This window comes from Lissotriton helveticus, chromosome 1_1 (assembly GCF_964261635.1).
Source record: "Lissotriton helveticus chromosome 1_1, aLisHel1.1, whole genome shotgun sequence".
Taxonomy (NCBI): domain Eukaryota; kingdom Metazoa; phylum Chordata; class Amphibia; order Caudata; family Salamandridae; genus Lissotriton; species Lissotriton helveticus.
This window is the reverse complement of record NC_136057.1, coordinates 1,393,681,335-1,393,699,323: the sequence shown is the minus strand read 5'-3', so window position 1 is coordinate 1,393,699,323 and position 17,989 is coordinate 1,393,681,335. Positions and strand designations below refer to the sequence as shown.

General features: G+C 45.6%; 1 protein-coding gene across 2 annotated transcripts in view; it reads right to left on the bottom strand.

The window, feature by feature from the left end:
- LOC144825548 (cytochrome P450 2D6-like) overlaps positions 1-17,989 on the bottom strand; it is a 470,217-nt gene that overhangs the window by 420,293 nt on the left and 31,935 nt on the right. For both annotated transcript variants that reach the window (XM_078684165.1, XM_078684166.1), the window contains exon 2: positions 2,143-2,314. In XM_078684165.1, coding sequence (XP_078540291.1) covers positions 2,143-2,314 — 172 coding nt within the window. The remainder of the gene's footprint in view (positions 1-2,142; positions 2,315-17,989) is intronic.

The following is a 17,989-nucleotide window of genomic DNA, read 5'->3' as shown; positions in this document are numbered from 1 at the left end:
GCCATGACTTGGTTTCTCAGCCTGCTTTCAATGGGGTCAATAACAATGCTCATGGGAGACTCAAACACCTCCAATAGGTACTGTATCCAGGGCACGAAGGAGCGTTTCTGGTGATGCCGATGCCCAGCCATTGGCCTCCGGGTGGGCTGTGGCAAGGCACGCTGCTGTTCAAGAAGTGTTGACTGTGCCCTGCCAAAGGAGTAGAGTAGTGCTTGCCAGGGAACTCCCCAGTCTGGAAGAGTCCTGTGCTGGCAATGGGGCAGCGACTGCTCCCTGAAGAGGAGGCACAGAGCACCTAACCACCAGGCATTCAGTCTCCGAGGCACAGCTTGGGCTGGAAGGGAGAGAAGATGTGAATCAGTTCATAGTGTCTTTAGTGGTTTACCAGCTATGCTTCAGGCTGAGGGGCAACCCTGTCAGAGACAGATCCAGGGACCCTTACCACATTTAATGGGGCTGTCTTGATGCCCACAGACTCCTGCTCCACTCTGACTCGGCTTATGGTGCATGCGTGCTCCATCATGGAGCTCTGTAGCTCCAGGCCCCTATTGGTCCCAGCTCAGGCTGCAACCTCTGGGCTCATATCCACCCATCCCCCTTGGTACCGCGATCATGATTGGATTCTTTCTACCACAGATGATGGATGCAGAGTGGCTTGAGTGTCTCCCATGCAGAGGCAGGGACGGGCTTCTGCTTCGACAGATGGCTCAATCACAGCTAGAGAATTTAATGGGATTGCCCACCAGAGGCTGCAACTGAGGCATAAAAAAGGTGAAGCACACCGTGGGTCACGTAAGCCACCTTGGAAAGGCGGCTCCCATCTCTAAAACCAATAAAATCCTAATTTAAAAAAATGACTACTTAAAGTATGATCTAAATAAGTAAGCAAATGAGTGTAATGCTTGTCAGGATTTATTTTTGAATAAAATGCCTTGTATTGAGAAATAATGAAGTACATTTCCATTATAATAGATCACTTTCAACTAAGCACTTGTTTATCCTACGAACTGTGGCACTTTTAGGTGGAAAATCTTTTCACGGTGATTAATGCACTGAAGCTCGATAATTTATGCTGATCCTGAAAACAATGCACATCATTCATTGTAATAGAAGCATTCTCTAGTGGTAGAATAATAATCCTAAAAACAGCATGATGAGGAGGAGGACATGTTTTTGTGGGCTTATCATAAATGTGAATGACATGCTTATTAAGTAATCGCTGAAGGGAACTGAGCAAAAGCAATCAATGCCAAAAGAGAACTAGAGTTATCTTAAACCAAACTGATCAAGGGAAGTGTGTCAGACAGACTCTTGTAATGATAAGATGTTGGTAATGATCACTCTCCAGTTAAAATACAGTATGTGTATTTGGTGGCTCCAAAAGGCCAAAATATGGATGTTGCTAAAGGGTTGCTGATTTAGGAATAAATATGTGTCAGGGATTCAATCCATTCAAATATTGTGAGATTGAATTAGGCTTTGATTCTGCCTATGGATAGGTACTTCAATCACATATGTTATAATAGCGTTTGGTGTATAACACCGACTCTGACAGCTTTTTGGTGATTTTGCCGAAGGGACATACATTTTGGAATCATTGTGGTGAAGGTCACGCTCACGCAGCAGGATGAACACTAGCAATTAATAATGTTAAGCCATGCTCGCACTTAGGACTTCAATCTATTTTTAAGAAGAAGTTGAGCGAAATGTGCATTACTTCCAATGACAATCACATGTGGTCTAGGCTTCATATATTGACTTGGCTTTGTGGCAAGTAACTACTTTTTTATTCTTAAAGGTAAAATATTTGTTGGGATTTCCCCCTTTTCCCGCCCTGGATTTGTGCAAATGACTGACTTTTTCCAGGTTGGAAATGGGTAAGAAAGAAGCTTGCGAATGTCTACAAATATGTAGATTTCTAGGATTGCACAAATTCCCAGATCATTCCAGCTCTTGAGGACCTAATCCACACCAATGGTAGATTTTCTTACATGAAAATGTTTGAACGAGTATTTCCTTTAACCCTCTTTCTGGAATTCTGAATGTGATTTTGCACTGGTAAAACAGGCTATTTTGACAAATTATGGTAGCTGTCTGTGTTCATTGCCAAATTACTGCAGAAAACTTTAGTCAGTTTCAAACCTGAACTGTCCTCCTTGAAGCCAGCTATTTTGGAGAGTATATCAGGCGGCCGGTCGGAAGTGTCGTCGGATTTGGCAATGAGCCCCTCCTTCACTGACTTCAGCCCGTTGATGATCACCACGTTTTCCCAGCAGAATTGCACGCTGAAGACATCGCCATACGTTTTCCTCAGCTGCAGCAAATAAAGTGAGAAAATAGAAGGGAAAACATTAAGGTTAGTGAGCAAAACATTTTTGAATGTTGCCATTGGATGTCCCTAATGTTAATTGAGTGGGACGGGTATGCTCAGATGTGAGTTCCTAGCTCGCCTCACCACTAGAGTCAAGCTATCCTGGCTGATGAAGGCTGATAGCCAGAAACCGGTCCTAGGATGCTTGATTCCGGTCCAGGGAAGACATGGCTTGGCAGTTCGGGCTGGACTGTTCCCATGAGGTACAGGGTCAAGGCTGATTTGCATATGGCCATGTCTGAGCTGGGGTGGTGTGGAGTGCAAAAAAACGATGGAATTATGCCCAGATCTCTGTACTGGGCTGAATGTATGACATTGTTCTGCATTCTGTCCATCAACTGTTGTTTTTGCCCTAATGTTAATTGAAACAGTGGGTGGTGCAAACACCTCTTACCACCATATCATGTAAGCAGATTTGTAGAGGTGGTAATGTGTGATGAAGATACTTGTGCATATTTGTTGTGCTGAGTTTATTGTGGTATTGACATGTAGTGTGTTTTTTTACTGTTGTGGTTTTGTGCTGCATCATTGCATTGTGTCATTGCTCCGTTATCATATGTTGTATTTGCATAGGGTTTGTGTGTCACTATGTTTTTGCTATGTTGTTATTTTGCTTTGTGTTTTGCTGTTGTTTTGTTTTCTGTTGTGCTGTGCAATTACTTAAAAAAACACTGCTACATTTCCAGCCAAAAGCATCACATTGCTTTAAAGTTCCAGTGACAACAAACATTTAACACTGTCTACTGTCTAAGGTGGTAAAATACCACTGTTCCAGCTCTTAATCTATTTAAGACACCATTGTGTTTAAAGCTATAGCAGGGACGGGTCTTAAAGAAGCACTTTCAGTGATCGCTTGTCATCTATGGATCAAACACAGAAAGAGAGAAGGACATAAATGATGGTATGTGGAGAGATGGGATATAGAAACTAAGTCAGGTCCTGAAAAGAGAACAGAGAAGAGGGAAAGACATACTCACCATTAGATATAAGCACAGGCGCTACATAGACTTTAGTAACAGTAAGTTGTTAACTCAAACTGAATCTTTACCCTCCGAAAAAAACCAGTGGAGTACAGTGTGAGTACCTTCACCAGAGACTAAATGAAAATTAAAAAATGGCCATGTATATTGTGGCAGGGAACTTGTCCTTTCATTTCCACTAAAAATCAATGTTCCATATTACCACTGATGTTGATGACAATTTCTCTTTATTGACCTACAAACGCTTTGCAAGGCATGGGCAACGCCCAAATGGTGCAAATGAATCCTGCAAAGTGAATAAAGACGCACCCTGAGAATTGTAACCTACTATACTGAGAAAATAGAAATCATCTCAACTCCTTAAAAGATTGCAGAAGAGAAGTGGGAGTTCACATGGTGGACTCATTGTCCAGATACCTGGGAGTCTTGGACTCCTGAAGTGAACTACATTCAGCTAAGTGGAAATCCTATAAGAAAACAATTTGAATGCTTGCGATGTTGCTGCAGAGAATCCGTGGTTAACAAGGTAACTGACTTCAACCAAAACCTTTCACCTTCTGCAAAGCCTCTGGTTTAGGGTGTCCAGTAAAAATAATCTGGATATTCCTGATCCTTAGTAGGATTTTCTTTTAATTATTATCTTTTCTTACTGTAGTTATATATTCTCTTCCCCTTTTAAGTAAATGAGTTATGATCACCAGACCTTCTTGTTCCTTCTAAAGGTTTCTGCTTTGCTTTTAACCCCTTCAAATGCAAATAGGTTAAGAGTTAGCCATCTCCCTAAGAAACAATGCACCCGACGATTTACATTCACAAACCTGTCCAACTCCCAAAGGGGTGTAAATCATCCCCATTTGCAAATAGGTGGTGTGAAAGAGATGTTTATTACCTCGCACATATCAATGACATGTATCGATGTTTTGCGACTGAAATTATGGTTCCTAACCTTTGAAAAGTTATGGACATCTCAAATGGTGCTGGAACTGATTCAAAAAGTGGAAGCTATCCTCGTGCCATTGGGATTTTTTGGTAGTGATAGCATCATTGAGACTGTTAATTTGAAGTAAACAGTATGATGGACTGTTCTCCTTTCATCCATGAGTATGGCATAAAAATTGTAGACTATATCATGTGTTACCCTTATGGTAAGTTGAGCCCTTTTAGGTAATTGAGAATCCCTGCGGTCAGGTGGAATTCAGATATGATAAACCAGGCATTGAGGTCTTCTAGGTTACATAGATTAGAGTAGTGAATTATGAAATCTAATACAGAATTCAGGAGGGTATTAGGGGATGTTGTGTTGTGTAGAGGTGGTTCGTAGATTAGAAAGAATGAGGTTGTATGGTTTGGGAGTGCTGTACAGCAAGTAAGGAATCACACTCTGGTGTTAGGTTGGGTATTGGTACATGAATGTCCCTTGCATGGTGTATAGTCTTGTCCACCAACCTGAGTGTCCAACTGCTAGCATCTGGTATCTTGTTTATTGGATTTTCGCCCCAGCCGCATGCTAATCTAGTTTTGCACGAAGGCGTAGACCTGTGTCTTCTTGTGTTTCTGGGACTGAAGTTGACGTCTACCTGGTGGGGCATGTCAGATGTGCTCGCCATAGTGACAGAGCCCTATTGTCCCGGTCACGGGTTGAAGCATGTAGCACTGTGGCAGTAGCATGTCATTGTTTTAGTGATCTTAGTGTAACCAGACCTTTTAACTGGTGTCAGGGTAGTGTAGCCTGCTGATCCACATGTGTAAAGTTCGACTGCAATAGATGAACCCTGCACTGATATCCTGAGTGTATTTGAGTATCTATGTATGTGTGTGGTCTGTGAGTGACACACATTGTGAATGTGTGAGTGAACCAGAGGAAGGAAGCCCTGTGGGTTCCATTTTGGAAGTCCCAAGCCTGGTCATGTGAATAAGATCGAGGTGAGATGACATTCTCAGATAAGGAAGTATATTGTTTACATTCCAGACAATGGATGGAAGGTTCGTGGACACTAAATGGGGGAAAGAGGAGCCAAGCCTCCTTATGAATGCAGAGAGGCCCGTTTGCTTTAGAGAGCTGTTGATTAGTTTCTCTAAATACTGTCACCTGCTGGATGCTAGGGGTAGAGAGTGTGAAGGGCCCCCTTAAGAAAGGAGAAAGCCTTTAGTATCTCTTCCTGATTACTGATCGGTGTGGCTGTGGTAGCCAAGTGCAGAGTGCTGACACCTCTTTGTGCCTCTGTTTTGGCCACTGCTACCTAGGGACAAACCTACTCTGAGGAGCATCATTCTAGACACAGGCTGAGTCTTGAAGACAGCCCGAGAAAGATACATGATAGAAAGCCTAGAGGCTCCTGTCCAGAAATAGAGAGATGGAGCAAGTCACCCCTGCAGGAGTTGACTACTTGAGTGGCCAACTGTAGTAAACACTGTGCTTTAGGTTCGTCTGACAGAGACACATGGAAGCATGCCTGGCATGCTCCTAACCCACAGTCAGTCTCTATCGCATACAATGGAAGATTCATGGCACTGCGGTAGTGTGTTACTCTGCTGACATTGCTGATGCAGCCATAGAACTTGCCCCAAAGTGTACTTGAGTGGTCTGCGCCCCTGATGAGAAAATTATTGCTAAATCATTACACTCACCAAATGTACTGGAATAGATTTTGCTGTCGCAAGCATGGCATTTGTCTAAAGTGAGCCCATGTGTTCTGGCCAGCTGAAAAAGAAACCTGTGTAGGCCCTTTGCACTTGTCCAGCATGTCTGTGTCAACTATACAGCTAGTAGTGAAGCTTCTGAAATGAGTCACTTGCCACTGCATGCCAAGTTACTGTGCAGCTGCAGAGGTGCTGACCAAGAGTACATCTGATCGGATGAAGGAACTGCTGCTGCACTACAGCATCTTCAAGCAACTCTGCTGAAGTACTCGGACCTGAGATCAGAAGAAGACTAAATTGTTGCCTCAACCCAGGGAGGACCAACCTACTGAATTGATAACTCAGCCAGTCAAGCTGAAAGGAGTCCCTTCTGCAACCTGTGATCCACTCATCATCGATGCATTGTGTCTAGAAGACAGCTGCACTCTTGCTGCTGCCTCCAGACAGTACTGCATGGCCCACATCTGCTCAACTGGAGATGCACCTGCAACTGGCTTGTCTCAATTGTGCACACTGACATTGAACTATCATAGTGCACCTTTCTTAACCTACTAGTGATTTACTAACAAGGGGTGCAATTCCTTTCCTCCATTTTCACATCAGATGAATCCTTTGGATTTATGCATTTGCAGACCCTAGAATTCAGCCAATCTTGCCTCACTAGTACTTCACAAGGTGTTGAGACTGTTGAGGAACCTTAACTCTGTTAACTCCTCCCTTTTAGCCCATATGTGAGCACCATTGATGCATTAACTCTAGGTGCATTCCATCAGACACCCCCGTTTTACCACATTATAGAAAAACTGAGCTCTGCCCTTCAATCCAGGTGTCGTCCTGATTGCCATGATTGAGTCATTCATTCTGTTTGCCAGCTCTGCATTCACAATCTTTCAGCTTGGGACCACCTAGCACATTTCCATAGTGCTCAGCTTTGGTCCCCAGTCCTAATGATCACATCTCACTCACCACTGAGGTTGAAATACCACTGACTAACCAACACATAAACTCAAAGATCGCTTATGTTACATACAATTTTTAATCCGAGATTCTTTTCTCTTTAGACACGTTACACCCTCACATTTGTTGCACCGTGCTATCACTTTACATAGCTCTTAATTGTTAATTGTCTAGTACTATTAAACATACTTAAAGAAATTTCTATCTGCTTGTTTGGGCATTATGGCCTAAATATTGGATTTTTCCTGTTGGATGAATTATGCATCTGTATATTGATAAATTCATGAATTAAATTAGTCCGCAGTGAATTTGTATTCTGTGTCACAATAACTGCTGTTGGTTCTTGCCTGGCATATTTGGTCAACCCTTTTTCCAGATCACTGCCAAGCATGGATACTGTAGTGTCTTGTGAGTTAGAAATTAGGGAACCCTTTTGGCTCATGATGAACTCCGTAGAAATGTGATGTAAGTGTTAGAGCAGAATGCAATGAAGGCTGGTTTAAAAAGTTGAGTTCGCAGTTACACACATATGAATAAAGAAGTGTAATACTAAGCTCCGTGTGTGGCGTAGTCATTTGCGAGTAACCAGGCTGGGGAGAACGGTACATCTGGCAATGAGTTGGGGGATAATTAACCCCAAGAGCAACAGTGCTCTCCCAAAGAGTTTGCTCATGCATGTCACATGTGTTGCAGTCGAAGTACAGAACCTTCGCTTAACGCAAGTGGATTCAAAGCATAACTCCAGCCACTGTAAAGAAGTTGAAAACAACAAAAGCATTGCAAAGAAATCTACATGTCGGTGACTGAGAACCTGCTGGTCAGACCGTACATAAATGTACTGCGCTGCTATGCACTATACAGTCAGACATAAATTGGAGCGTTAATACTGATGGCAGATACAAACAGATTTTCAAAGAGCAGCTATTGAATAACACAAAATGTAGGATAACATTACAGTTTGAAAGTGATGAAGACAAAGAGCTTGCAAAGAGCCGTCAAAGGATAAAACAGTTATTTCCCCACCAGAACCTAAGTAAAGTGAGCCGGTACAACCTCAGTGCCAGGCACTGCAACCAAGATCAAGCACAGGATTTGTGTTTGACAAGTGTGCGACAATCACCACGATCTCCGATATCTGCGAATACTGAGGCTGTCTTTCCAAAGGTTATCCAGGATGATCCAGAGGCCAGCACATCTAAAGGCCTTAAAGATGGCTCACACAAGCAGAGATGGCCTTACAGATGGCTCACACAAGCAGGTTCAAGATGCCAGGCCAAGAGCTAGAGAGAGCACCACCCTCACGGTCAGCTAGTTCCATAAATGGCTACAATGCTGCGGCTTTCCTGAAACCACCACCACCGTTTGATACCCCCAAAAAGCAAAAATTTGACGATAGATGGACTGCTTGGATGGAGACATTTGATGATTTCATTGATGCACTTGAAGAGACTGATACTAAAAAGATTATCAAGTATCTCAAAAATCTTACTGGTGATGTTGTAAAAGAAGTCATGAAGAAAATACTGCGAACTAACGAATAAGTCAAATATCGTCAAATTAAAGAAGTGTTGAATCTCAAGTTTAATTCAATGCCAAATGTTGAATGCAAACTATACATCTTAAACCAAGAACGCCAGAAAGTTGGTGAAACCATTTCTGAGTTTGTAGAGCGACTCAACACACTCGTCAGACATTGTAAATTCAATTAATTTAATGATGAAGAAGCTATACGTTTGAGAGTTATTGATGGATGCTTGTCGGATTTCTTCAGAAGACGAATGCTGAGAGAAACTCTTAGGGGTCATTAGTATGGCGGGCATCCGCCCGCTATACCCCCAGGAAACGGGACCACCCGCTGAAGGTGCGGCGGTCCCGCACTCCCAATCAGGATGCGCCCGCCATGCTGGCGGGCGCATGGCGCATTTGTGGCATTGGGGCGGGCGGTGCTGGAAGCACCGCCCGCCGCAATGCCACAAAGGCAGGTAGTGCCTTTCAATGACCAACGTGACAGGCACCGCGCGGTGCCTGCCACATTGTGCATTGAAATGCAGGGGGGTAACATAGGTACCCCCATGGGCACCCCCTGCCCCCCAGAGTCCCTGGGGGCCTGCAACGGGCCCCTGCATGCAAACATCGCATGCCTACATCGTAATATGGCTGGCGGTGTCAAACAGACATGCCACCATATTTTACCCTTTTCCGCCTGGCCGACTTGTCGACTGGGCGGAAAAGAGGCAGACGTTTTTTCCATCCGCTGCGGACCCCCCAGCCATAGTACTATGGTGGGGGGTCTTTGCTGCAAGGATGGCGGGCAGACTTATGGAGCCCTAAGTTTTGAACAAATGTTAATGGCTGCCAGAGTCAAAGAGCATGCTGACAGACAAGCTGCTGGCATGGAGGCTGGAGGTGCCCAGAATGAATCTGTCATGAGTGTAAAACTTAAGCCAAAACAAAAGACTGAAGGACACAAAGTGATGTCTCCACATAAAAAAAGCTGTGCTTTAGATGGGGATTTTCATTTTCACATGAAGGCAAATATTCCACTTTTGGACAGATATGTAAAGGCTGTGGGGAGGAGAACTACTTTGTGATGGTTTGCAAAGCGAGGGAAAAAGTAAGTGAGTCATGGAATGAAGACAAAATGGCCACCAGAATGTTCCAGAAGCAATGTTCAAAGCACACTCACATGGCCAAGCGGCAACATCAGTTAAGACAAATCGACACTGAACGAAGTTGATTGTCATCTAAATCATCATCATACAGTTTTTCTGTATCAGTATGAAGTGAAAGTGATGAAAATTATTGTGCTATGTCGATGTTTACCTTATAATAGCGTGCACATGTTGGTTTGGCCGCTTGTGAAGAAAAATGTCCGTCAAAGAACGATCAACCAGCCAAAGTAAAAAAGTCACTCAAACACTGTCAGTAGTTTACACTCAAAGTAAATGATTGTTTGATACCTTTCATTATCTACAGTGATGCATCGATAAACATTATGCCTGCGGAGAAATACAATTAATTATCCCTATTGCAGATACACACACCTTCAAAACCAAACTGTATACATGGGCTGAATTTATGTCCTTAAAAAGTCATGGTTCATTTGCAGTGAAAATGAAACACAAGACAACAAAGGTGAACGCACCCATTCATGAGCTTCAAGGCACTGCGTCAAGTGCCTGTCTGCTCATTTTCAGCACAGCCGCTGATATGGGACTGATTTCCATGAACTACAACATGAATGTTCACCACGAAATAGTAAGTCAGGTCCCTTTGTTATTTCATGGTTTGGGAAAGCTTAAGACTATAAAAGAAAAGTTACATATTAATGAGGATATCTGTTCTGTTGTTCTGTTGCTCAGAGACATAGATGGATTGCATTTCATCAACAAGAAGCTGTTGAAAACGAGCCTGGATCACTTTCTAAGCATGGTCCAATGCCATTGGTTTCTCTAATAGTAGTAGTGCCTAAAAAGGACAGTGAAGGAGCTGTACGCATATGCCTTGACATGCGTCAGGTCAACAACGCAATTGAACGAGAATAACATTCAGGTCCACACATTGCTAGCATGATAACGCAATTAAATGGTGCAAAGGTCTTCTCTCGCCTTGATTTAAATAAAAGTTATCATCAATTAGATCTTGAAGAAGATTGCAGGTACATTATAACCTTTTCTACAAATGCTGGTTTGTTTTGATACAAAAGACTAGGGGCCAGATGTAGGTAATTTCCATTTACCGATTCATAAATACCGACTCATACCGAATCGGTATTTCTGAATTGGTAAATGGTATGTAGGTAAAAATTCGGTAAAAGTTACCGATTCGGTATGACTCGGTAACCCAAATCGGTAATTACCGAATCGGACAATTCCGAGTCGGTAAATTCTGAGTCAGTGAAACACAAGCATTCCTAGGGGCCTCCTGGCCCATAGGAATGAATGGGATTCACAGAATCGGATAAATCCGATTCGGAATCATCCGAATCTGTAATTACCGAATCGGTAATTACTGAAACGGAAGTTTGAAAAATGCCATGTGAGCCTGCCAACCAATCAGGGACACCCTACACACCCCACAACCAAGACCCTGAGAATCCAACCAATCAGATTGAAGCACCCCACCCCAGTACCTGGGAGTGGCCACACCCATGCAGGTGCAAACCAACAGAACAAACAATTTAGCAGAGGTGAGAGGAGCAGAGCATCCACAGGCAAGCAGTGCTACAGAATGGAGTCATATGAAGGCCAAAAGGATGGTGGGGAGAGAAAAAGGAAGATCAAGTTCAGCCCAGAGGAACTACAGGTGGCTGTAGAGGAAATTGCAAGCCACTACAGCCAAATTTTCGGGAGATAGTCTCTGCATGTTGCAGAGACTGTGAAGAGGAACATTTGGATTTCCATACAGGGCAAAGTGAATGCCATTGGTGTGACCCACCGGGAGATTGAGGACATAAAAAAGCGGTGGTACGACCTGCGCATTGTGACAAAAAAAAAGATTGTAGCCCAGAAAAAGGATGCTGGTGTGACTGGAGGTGGCAGGAGCAAAGCATAAAAGCTGACAGCGATTGAGGAGCTAGTGGAAACCACCATGGAGCCAGAATGCATCCATGGTATAGGAGACCTGGACAGTACAGCAAAAGCTACAAAGAAACAAGGTAAGAGGCATGTACCCTTATCCACAACCATCAACCTGACCCCGTACCCCACTGTGTAGAATCATCACACTGCATAACAGCTCATACTTCGTGGCAGCAATGCATCATGATAGACGTAGTCATGAATACATAGATGCAAACCATCCACCACATGACTCTGGAAGGCATGCCACACACATCACCAAACACACAATGTGCACTGGGCAAAGGTGTGTAGACTATTTATTTAAGAACTACACACAGATGAACAACAACATTGACCCTATGTCAATTTCATTCCACAGGAGAGTCCTCACGCAGTTCAGCACCACCAAGGGAGGAGAGGGCACCAGCAACTAAGAGAGGGGAGAAAGAGAAGAGAATTTGGTCACAGGGCGGTAGAAGGAGGCAACGACACCACCCAGGAAGCCTCATCACCAGACCGACCCACAACACCTGTCCCACTTTCTCCTCTGTTGTTTGGATCTCCTGACATGTCAAACACACCCATAGCAATGTCCAGGGTGTCGATGCCGGGAGGGGCAAGTAGGAGCCCCCTCAGAGGATCCTGCAAACCTCTGAATCGGAGGATGAGGATGATGTCCCCCAGAAAATTACACCTGTGGCTGACAGGGCTAGACCACCGATTGCAGCAGGCGCTGCGCGCACCAGTGTACTTGGCAGGAGGGCACGTGAGGGTGGGGAGGGGCAGGAAGGGGAGAGCGTCTTCTGTGGCCTGGAGGGCACAATGGTGAAGGTACAGCGCCAGCAGGCCAAAGCACTGTTAGCCATGCATAGGCAGGTTCGCTGCATGAACAGTAAAATGACCAACATGGACAAGGGCATAGGCCACATTGCATCGAGTCTGGACCAAATTGCAAAGGGGATTACAGACATCTCCACATACATGGGAGTACTGTCGGATAAGTTGGACAGGGACCATCTACAGCGTGGCAGGGATCGACAGTATATGCGCCAACAAACAAAGGCAATGAACAGATTTGCTACAAGTACATCACTACTGTGCTGACGCTCTATTTCCATGCAGGATGCAATAGTGCACTGCTGCACAGACTTGACACGGGGCATGGGAAGAGTGACCTCTGCGATGGAGCAGATGCTCAACACTAACACAGGCAATGTTGGTGACACGGGTCTGTAGGAGACAGCGGGGTCAACCAGCAGGAGTGGCTCCAGCACACCTGTACCGGAGGTGCGCAGGAGCGGCAGGCGCAGCCATGCTGAGTCAGGCCCCAGCAGAGAATATGAAAGCCAGGCACAACAATCGCGCAATGTAGTGCGTGGACGGAAGCACTGACCTATGCTGCAGATTGACTCAACTGCACACAGTGACGGCAACTGAGCAGGAGCAGCCAGAGACATTGACTTTGATTAATAAAGCCTTTTCCGATGTTACAATGATGATGTAGTGAAGATTAAACTACACTTGTCAAACACTACACCTGTCTATGTGTCATACATTACCTAGAAATATCGACGTGTAATTTCTGTCCGTCTCAATCTACCATCTAGTGCTGCTGGTCCTGTTGCCTGGGGCTCTGCATGTTCTTGGTCATCATCGATGTTCTCATGATGTGTCAACTCCACCTCTGTGCCTTCCTTGGTAGCAAGATTGTGCAAAATTGCACAGGTCACTATTATCTTGCAACACAGGTTGGGGGTGTACTGTCGAGCACCTCCACTCTTGTGGAGGCAGTGGACCCTGCTCTTGAGGAGTCCAAATGTTCGCTGCACTACGTTGCGAGTAGACCTGTGTGCCACATTGTATCGCCTTTCGGCTCTGTTGGTTGGGTTGAGGTACGGTGTGAGCACAAAGGAACGCAGGGCATATGCACTATCACCTGGGAGGGAATGAGAGGTACATGAGTTACAATCACATTGCACCTTCAGCTGCCATTCATTACAGGGTGTGTTACACGTATTTACCTAGCAGATATCCATCTCCAAAATCTCCAGCAACTAGCCGTGTGTATATTCCGCTGTTCTGGAAAATTTATGAGTCGTGCATGCTCCCAGGAAATTTGGCCACTATGTCGGTGATGATGTTGCCTGCATTGCATATCACCTGCACATTGATGGAGTGCGTAGACTTACCGTTTCTGTATATGTGTTCGGTGGCTGCAGGTGGGCATAGGGGAATGTGGGTGCCATCTATGCAGCCTATCACATGCGGGAAGTGTGCCAGTCCATAAAAATCAGTTTTTGTTTTTGCAAGTTCCGCAGGTGTGTCAGGGAACCGGATGTAATGTCCCATTCTCTGCGTCATGGCATCCAGAAACTTCCTGAAAAAACGGAACAGACAGCTCTGGGATACACCTCCTACTGCAGCTATCACACTCTGGTAGCACCCAGAGGCCAGCAGGTGTAAGCTACACAGCACCTGGACATGGGGTGGGATGGCGTGGGCCCTGGGTGTTGGGTGATCCAGGTATGGGTGGAGGTCCCTTATTAGGTCCATGATGGTTCTGGGGTGCAGCCTGTACCTCTGGAGTATCTCAGGCTCAGTCAATTGGAACAGAGTAATCCTCTGCCTGTATACCTGCTCCTCCCTTTGCCATACCCTCAGACCTGCAGCCTGTAGCCTTCGCCTCCTCGCAATCACATAGGGTGCCGCCATTTTTGCAACACTGTTGCATTTTGGGCCCATTCTTATAGCCTGCACATGGTTACCACCTGCTTTCAGTCCATGGTAAATACCGACTCTTAAATACCGAATTTCATTGAATTCGGTATTTTTGGCCTTTCCTACATCTCAATGGGCTTTTTTTCCGATTTCTTATTTACCGATTCAGTGAATAAGGACTCGGTAAATAAGGCATCGGTAAATACAAATTCGGTAAATATGTATTCGGAAAATACAGAATCGGTATTTTACCGATTCATATTTACTGATCCGGTATATTTTTGACACCTACATCTCTTTTTCTCAATACCGGTCGGTAACGGACGATTTTACCGATTTTGGGCCGTTACCGACCGGTATTTGGCTACCTACATCTGGCCCTAAGTTTTGGTGTGTCATCCATTGCAGAACTATTTCAAGACGTTATTTGACGTATCATACAGCTTGTCATGAATGCATTCAATTACAGAGATGACCTATTGGTTTTTGGACGTACACAAAAGTAGCATGATAAAGCTCTTACACAAGTATGTTGTTTACTTGCTGAAGCATGTTTGAATTTGAATGCAAACAAGTGTGAACTCCATAAGACAAAGCTAAAATTATTTGGCAATATCTTTTCTGATGAGGGTATAGCAAAAGATATAGCTAAAGTACAAACGCTGTCAAATGCTGATCCCCCACAAGATGTTTCTATGCTGCGTTCAATTTTTGGCATGGACATTTACTGTTCCAGATACATACAAGACTTTGGCACTTTAAGTGCTCTGTTGAAAGATTTGAGGAAAAATAATGTTTCATTTCTTTGGTCACATGAATGTGAGAAAAGCTTTAAAAGAATCAGATAAGTCAATGTCAATGACATGACATACTTTAATCCAAAGCTTCACTCAGAAGTTGTTGTGGAAGCTAGCCCAATTGGGTTAGGCGCTATCCATGCACAGCACAGCGGACACCCGATTACTCAAAGGCATATTGTGGCATATGCAAGTAGACGTTTGTCCCAAATAGAACGTGCTTACTCACAACCTAAAAAAGAAAGCTTAGCCATGGTATGGGCTTGAGAACATTACCATGTATTCCTGTACGGAAAACCATTTACGTTGGTAAATTATCATCGAGCTTTACTGACTATTTGGCAATCCAAAGGCCAAAATGCCTCCTTGCATTGAACAATAGGGACTACGGTTACAAGAGTATAATTATACCATTATGTATTGTCCATGGAAGGATCAAAACCCTACTGACTACTTTTCCACGGTGCCTTTACAAGTTTATAGTACTCCGTCCAAGATGGCTGAGGCCTATGTTAACTTAATTGTAAAATCAAACAAACCAGCTGCCATTTAGTTAGCCCAGATTATCACTGCCTCAAGCCATGATAATGACATGTACAAGTTGAAGTAATTACACATTAGTCATGGAACCAATACACTTCACCGCTCACCAGTGATGGTGAATATCAAAAATACAAAAATGTCAAGGATAAACTGTCCATAACTCAGGAAGGAGTTATACTGTGAGGGTCGAGAATTCTGATTCCGGAGAGTCTGCCACAGAAAATAATTGAAGTTACCCATGAAGGATATTGTGGAATCTTTGCTAGAAACCGAGCTCTAAGAGCCCTTGTCTGGTTTCCTTATCTTGATGACAGGGTTGCAAAGGAATTAAATGGCTGTCATTTATGCAACTGCCTTTCTACAAAAACTACTCACCACAGCTGGAAAATATCAGAACTCACAAAGCATGCATGGGAGAGAATAGCCATTGACTATTTGGGTCCACTCGACAATGGACATCACCTGCTGGTGATTATGATTTAATATTGACAATTTCCATCAATTCGAGATTTTTTATCTACTCCTCAAGAATGAGTCATTGAAAGACTAGATGGCATCTTCGCAACATGGGGTCTTCCAGCCATAGTGAAGTTTGCCAATGGCCGCCCTTTCAAAAGCCAAGTGTTTCTTGGAGCATTTGAATATAATGCATCAGAAGAGGACACCTTTGTGGCAGCAGGCCAATGAACTTGTTGAGCATTTTATGAGTATGCTAAAGAAAGCAGTGTAGTATGCTACTCTTGAGAAGCACAATTTGAAAGCTGTGCTGAATTTTACCTTGAGAGCTCATCTTTCAACACCATACTCCACCAAAGGTGAAAGTCCTGCGACACTGATGTTCGGGAGAGCAATGAAACCCCAAGTTACCTCAATGGACCAATCAGAGAACGAAAGATGAGAAAGCAACTTATAAGAAGGACTTAGTGAAAAAACAAAAGATGAAAGCATATGCTGACCACAGAAGAAGTGTGAAGAACATCGCCCTTAAGAAAGAAGATAGAGTGCTCGCATGACAGATGCAGAGAAGAAAATCTGATACTCCATTTGATGCACAACCTTTTCAAATGGTATCTACTACCAGAGACTCTTCTCATTTTAGGCACTTAACTAATCATTCATCAGATCTAACTGTTGAAGGAAAGATTGGGTCTGAAACATCAGTGACTCTTGTTACCTCTACACCATTGACGCAGATCCTGGATATTAGTGATGACAGTTCCCAGTTTCCAAGAACAAGATCATTTTGAATAATTAAGGAGGGGCGTGGCTTAAGCGCCGACCGGGATGGCTGCGTGAGCGAGTTGCTCCGCGCCGAGTCCCGTACTTTCTCCTGCGACCCGAGCCCCAGGTCGCCTGGCAGCGGACACTGAGGTCCTGGAAGGTCACTGACCTAGTGGGCTGCGCCCGGACCCCGACTGGCCCCCGATCGCCGAGTGTGGGCTGATCTGGCGACTGGCCCGGTCTGGCCGGTTCAAGGAGGCAAGATGGCGGCGCCTCGTAACTGAAAGCGCCGAGGGCTGCGCTGTGTGGAGGAGAGAGACCGGGGGAAGACGACTGGAGGACGGCGCCGAGGCGGTGAGCCGGGAGGCGGACTGCTGGTACGGGCCACAGCGGCGGCGGAGACCGATGCGGCAAACGGAGGTGAGAGGCGCCCCTCCCCCCGCTTGATTTCCCAGCCGGCTGGAGAGCTGGGCCCCGGCTTGCGCTGGGAGGGCGGGGGCGCGGCTGGAGCGAGGGGCCGCCGGCCGATACGACCGCCCCAGCAGTGACCGCAGTGGCGCAGTGGCACACACAGAGAGCTACCGGAGCGCTGGAAGCGGGAGCCGCCCGCAGCACCAGGGGCGTCCCGAGGGGCAGATTGGCTGAGCGGTGGCTGGCGGGCTGCTCGCCCGGTGGCCGGCAGGGGTGTGCAGGACCTGAGCACTACTATTCCGCCCCGACGAACACTGGCGCCGCGGTGGCCTGCGTTCTACAGCCCAGCTCGGGACATTGTGGACTGCCCCGGTTGTGCATATAAATAGCGCCTGGGGTTGGACTGCTTCCTGGCAGGGAATAGCGGGACCTGTGGAGGGGTCTGGGGCGAGCTTCCTCTAACTGCCCAGTGTTTGCGTGAGGATCTTATTGCCCTTCTGCGCCAGCTGCTGCCGGGCCCTGCTTGAGGACCCTGGGTGACACCCTCTCCTGGTGCGGGAAGTGGACCAGCGGTCGCTGGCTCTGCAGGGACATCGGGTTTAGGACGGAACCCATTCTGGTGCGGCTTGCTGGACCTGCCCGAGGACACGAGCTTCCGGCTGCCTGCTGTCGCGAGAGGGCAGTGCTCCCTGGACTTGAGGGGCAGTGGAGGCGCACGGTGATTGTGGTGGGGCCTGCACGGCGTGCACCTCTGGGCTGCAGGCTACCGGCTGAGTGTGGAGGAGGACT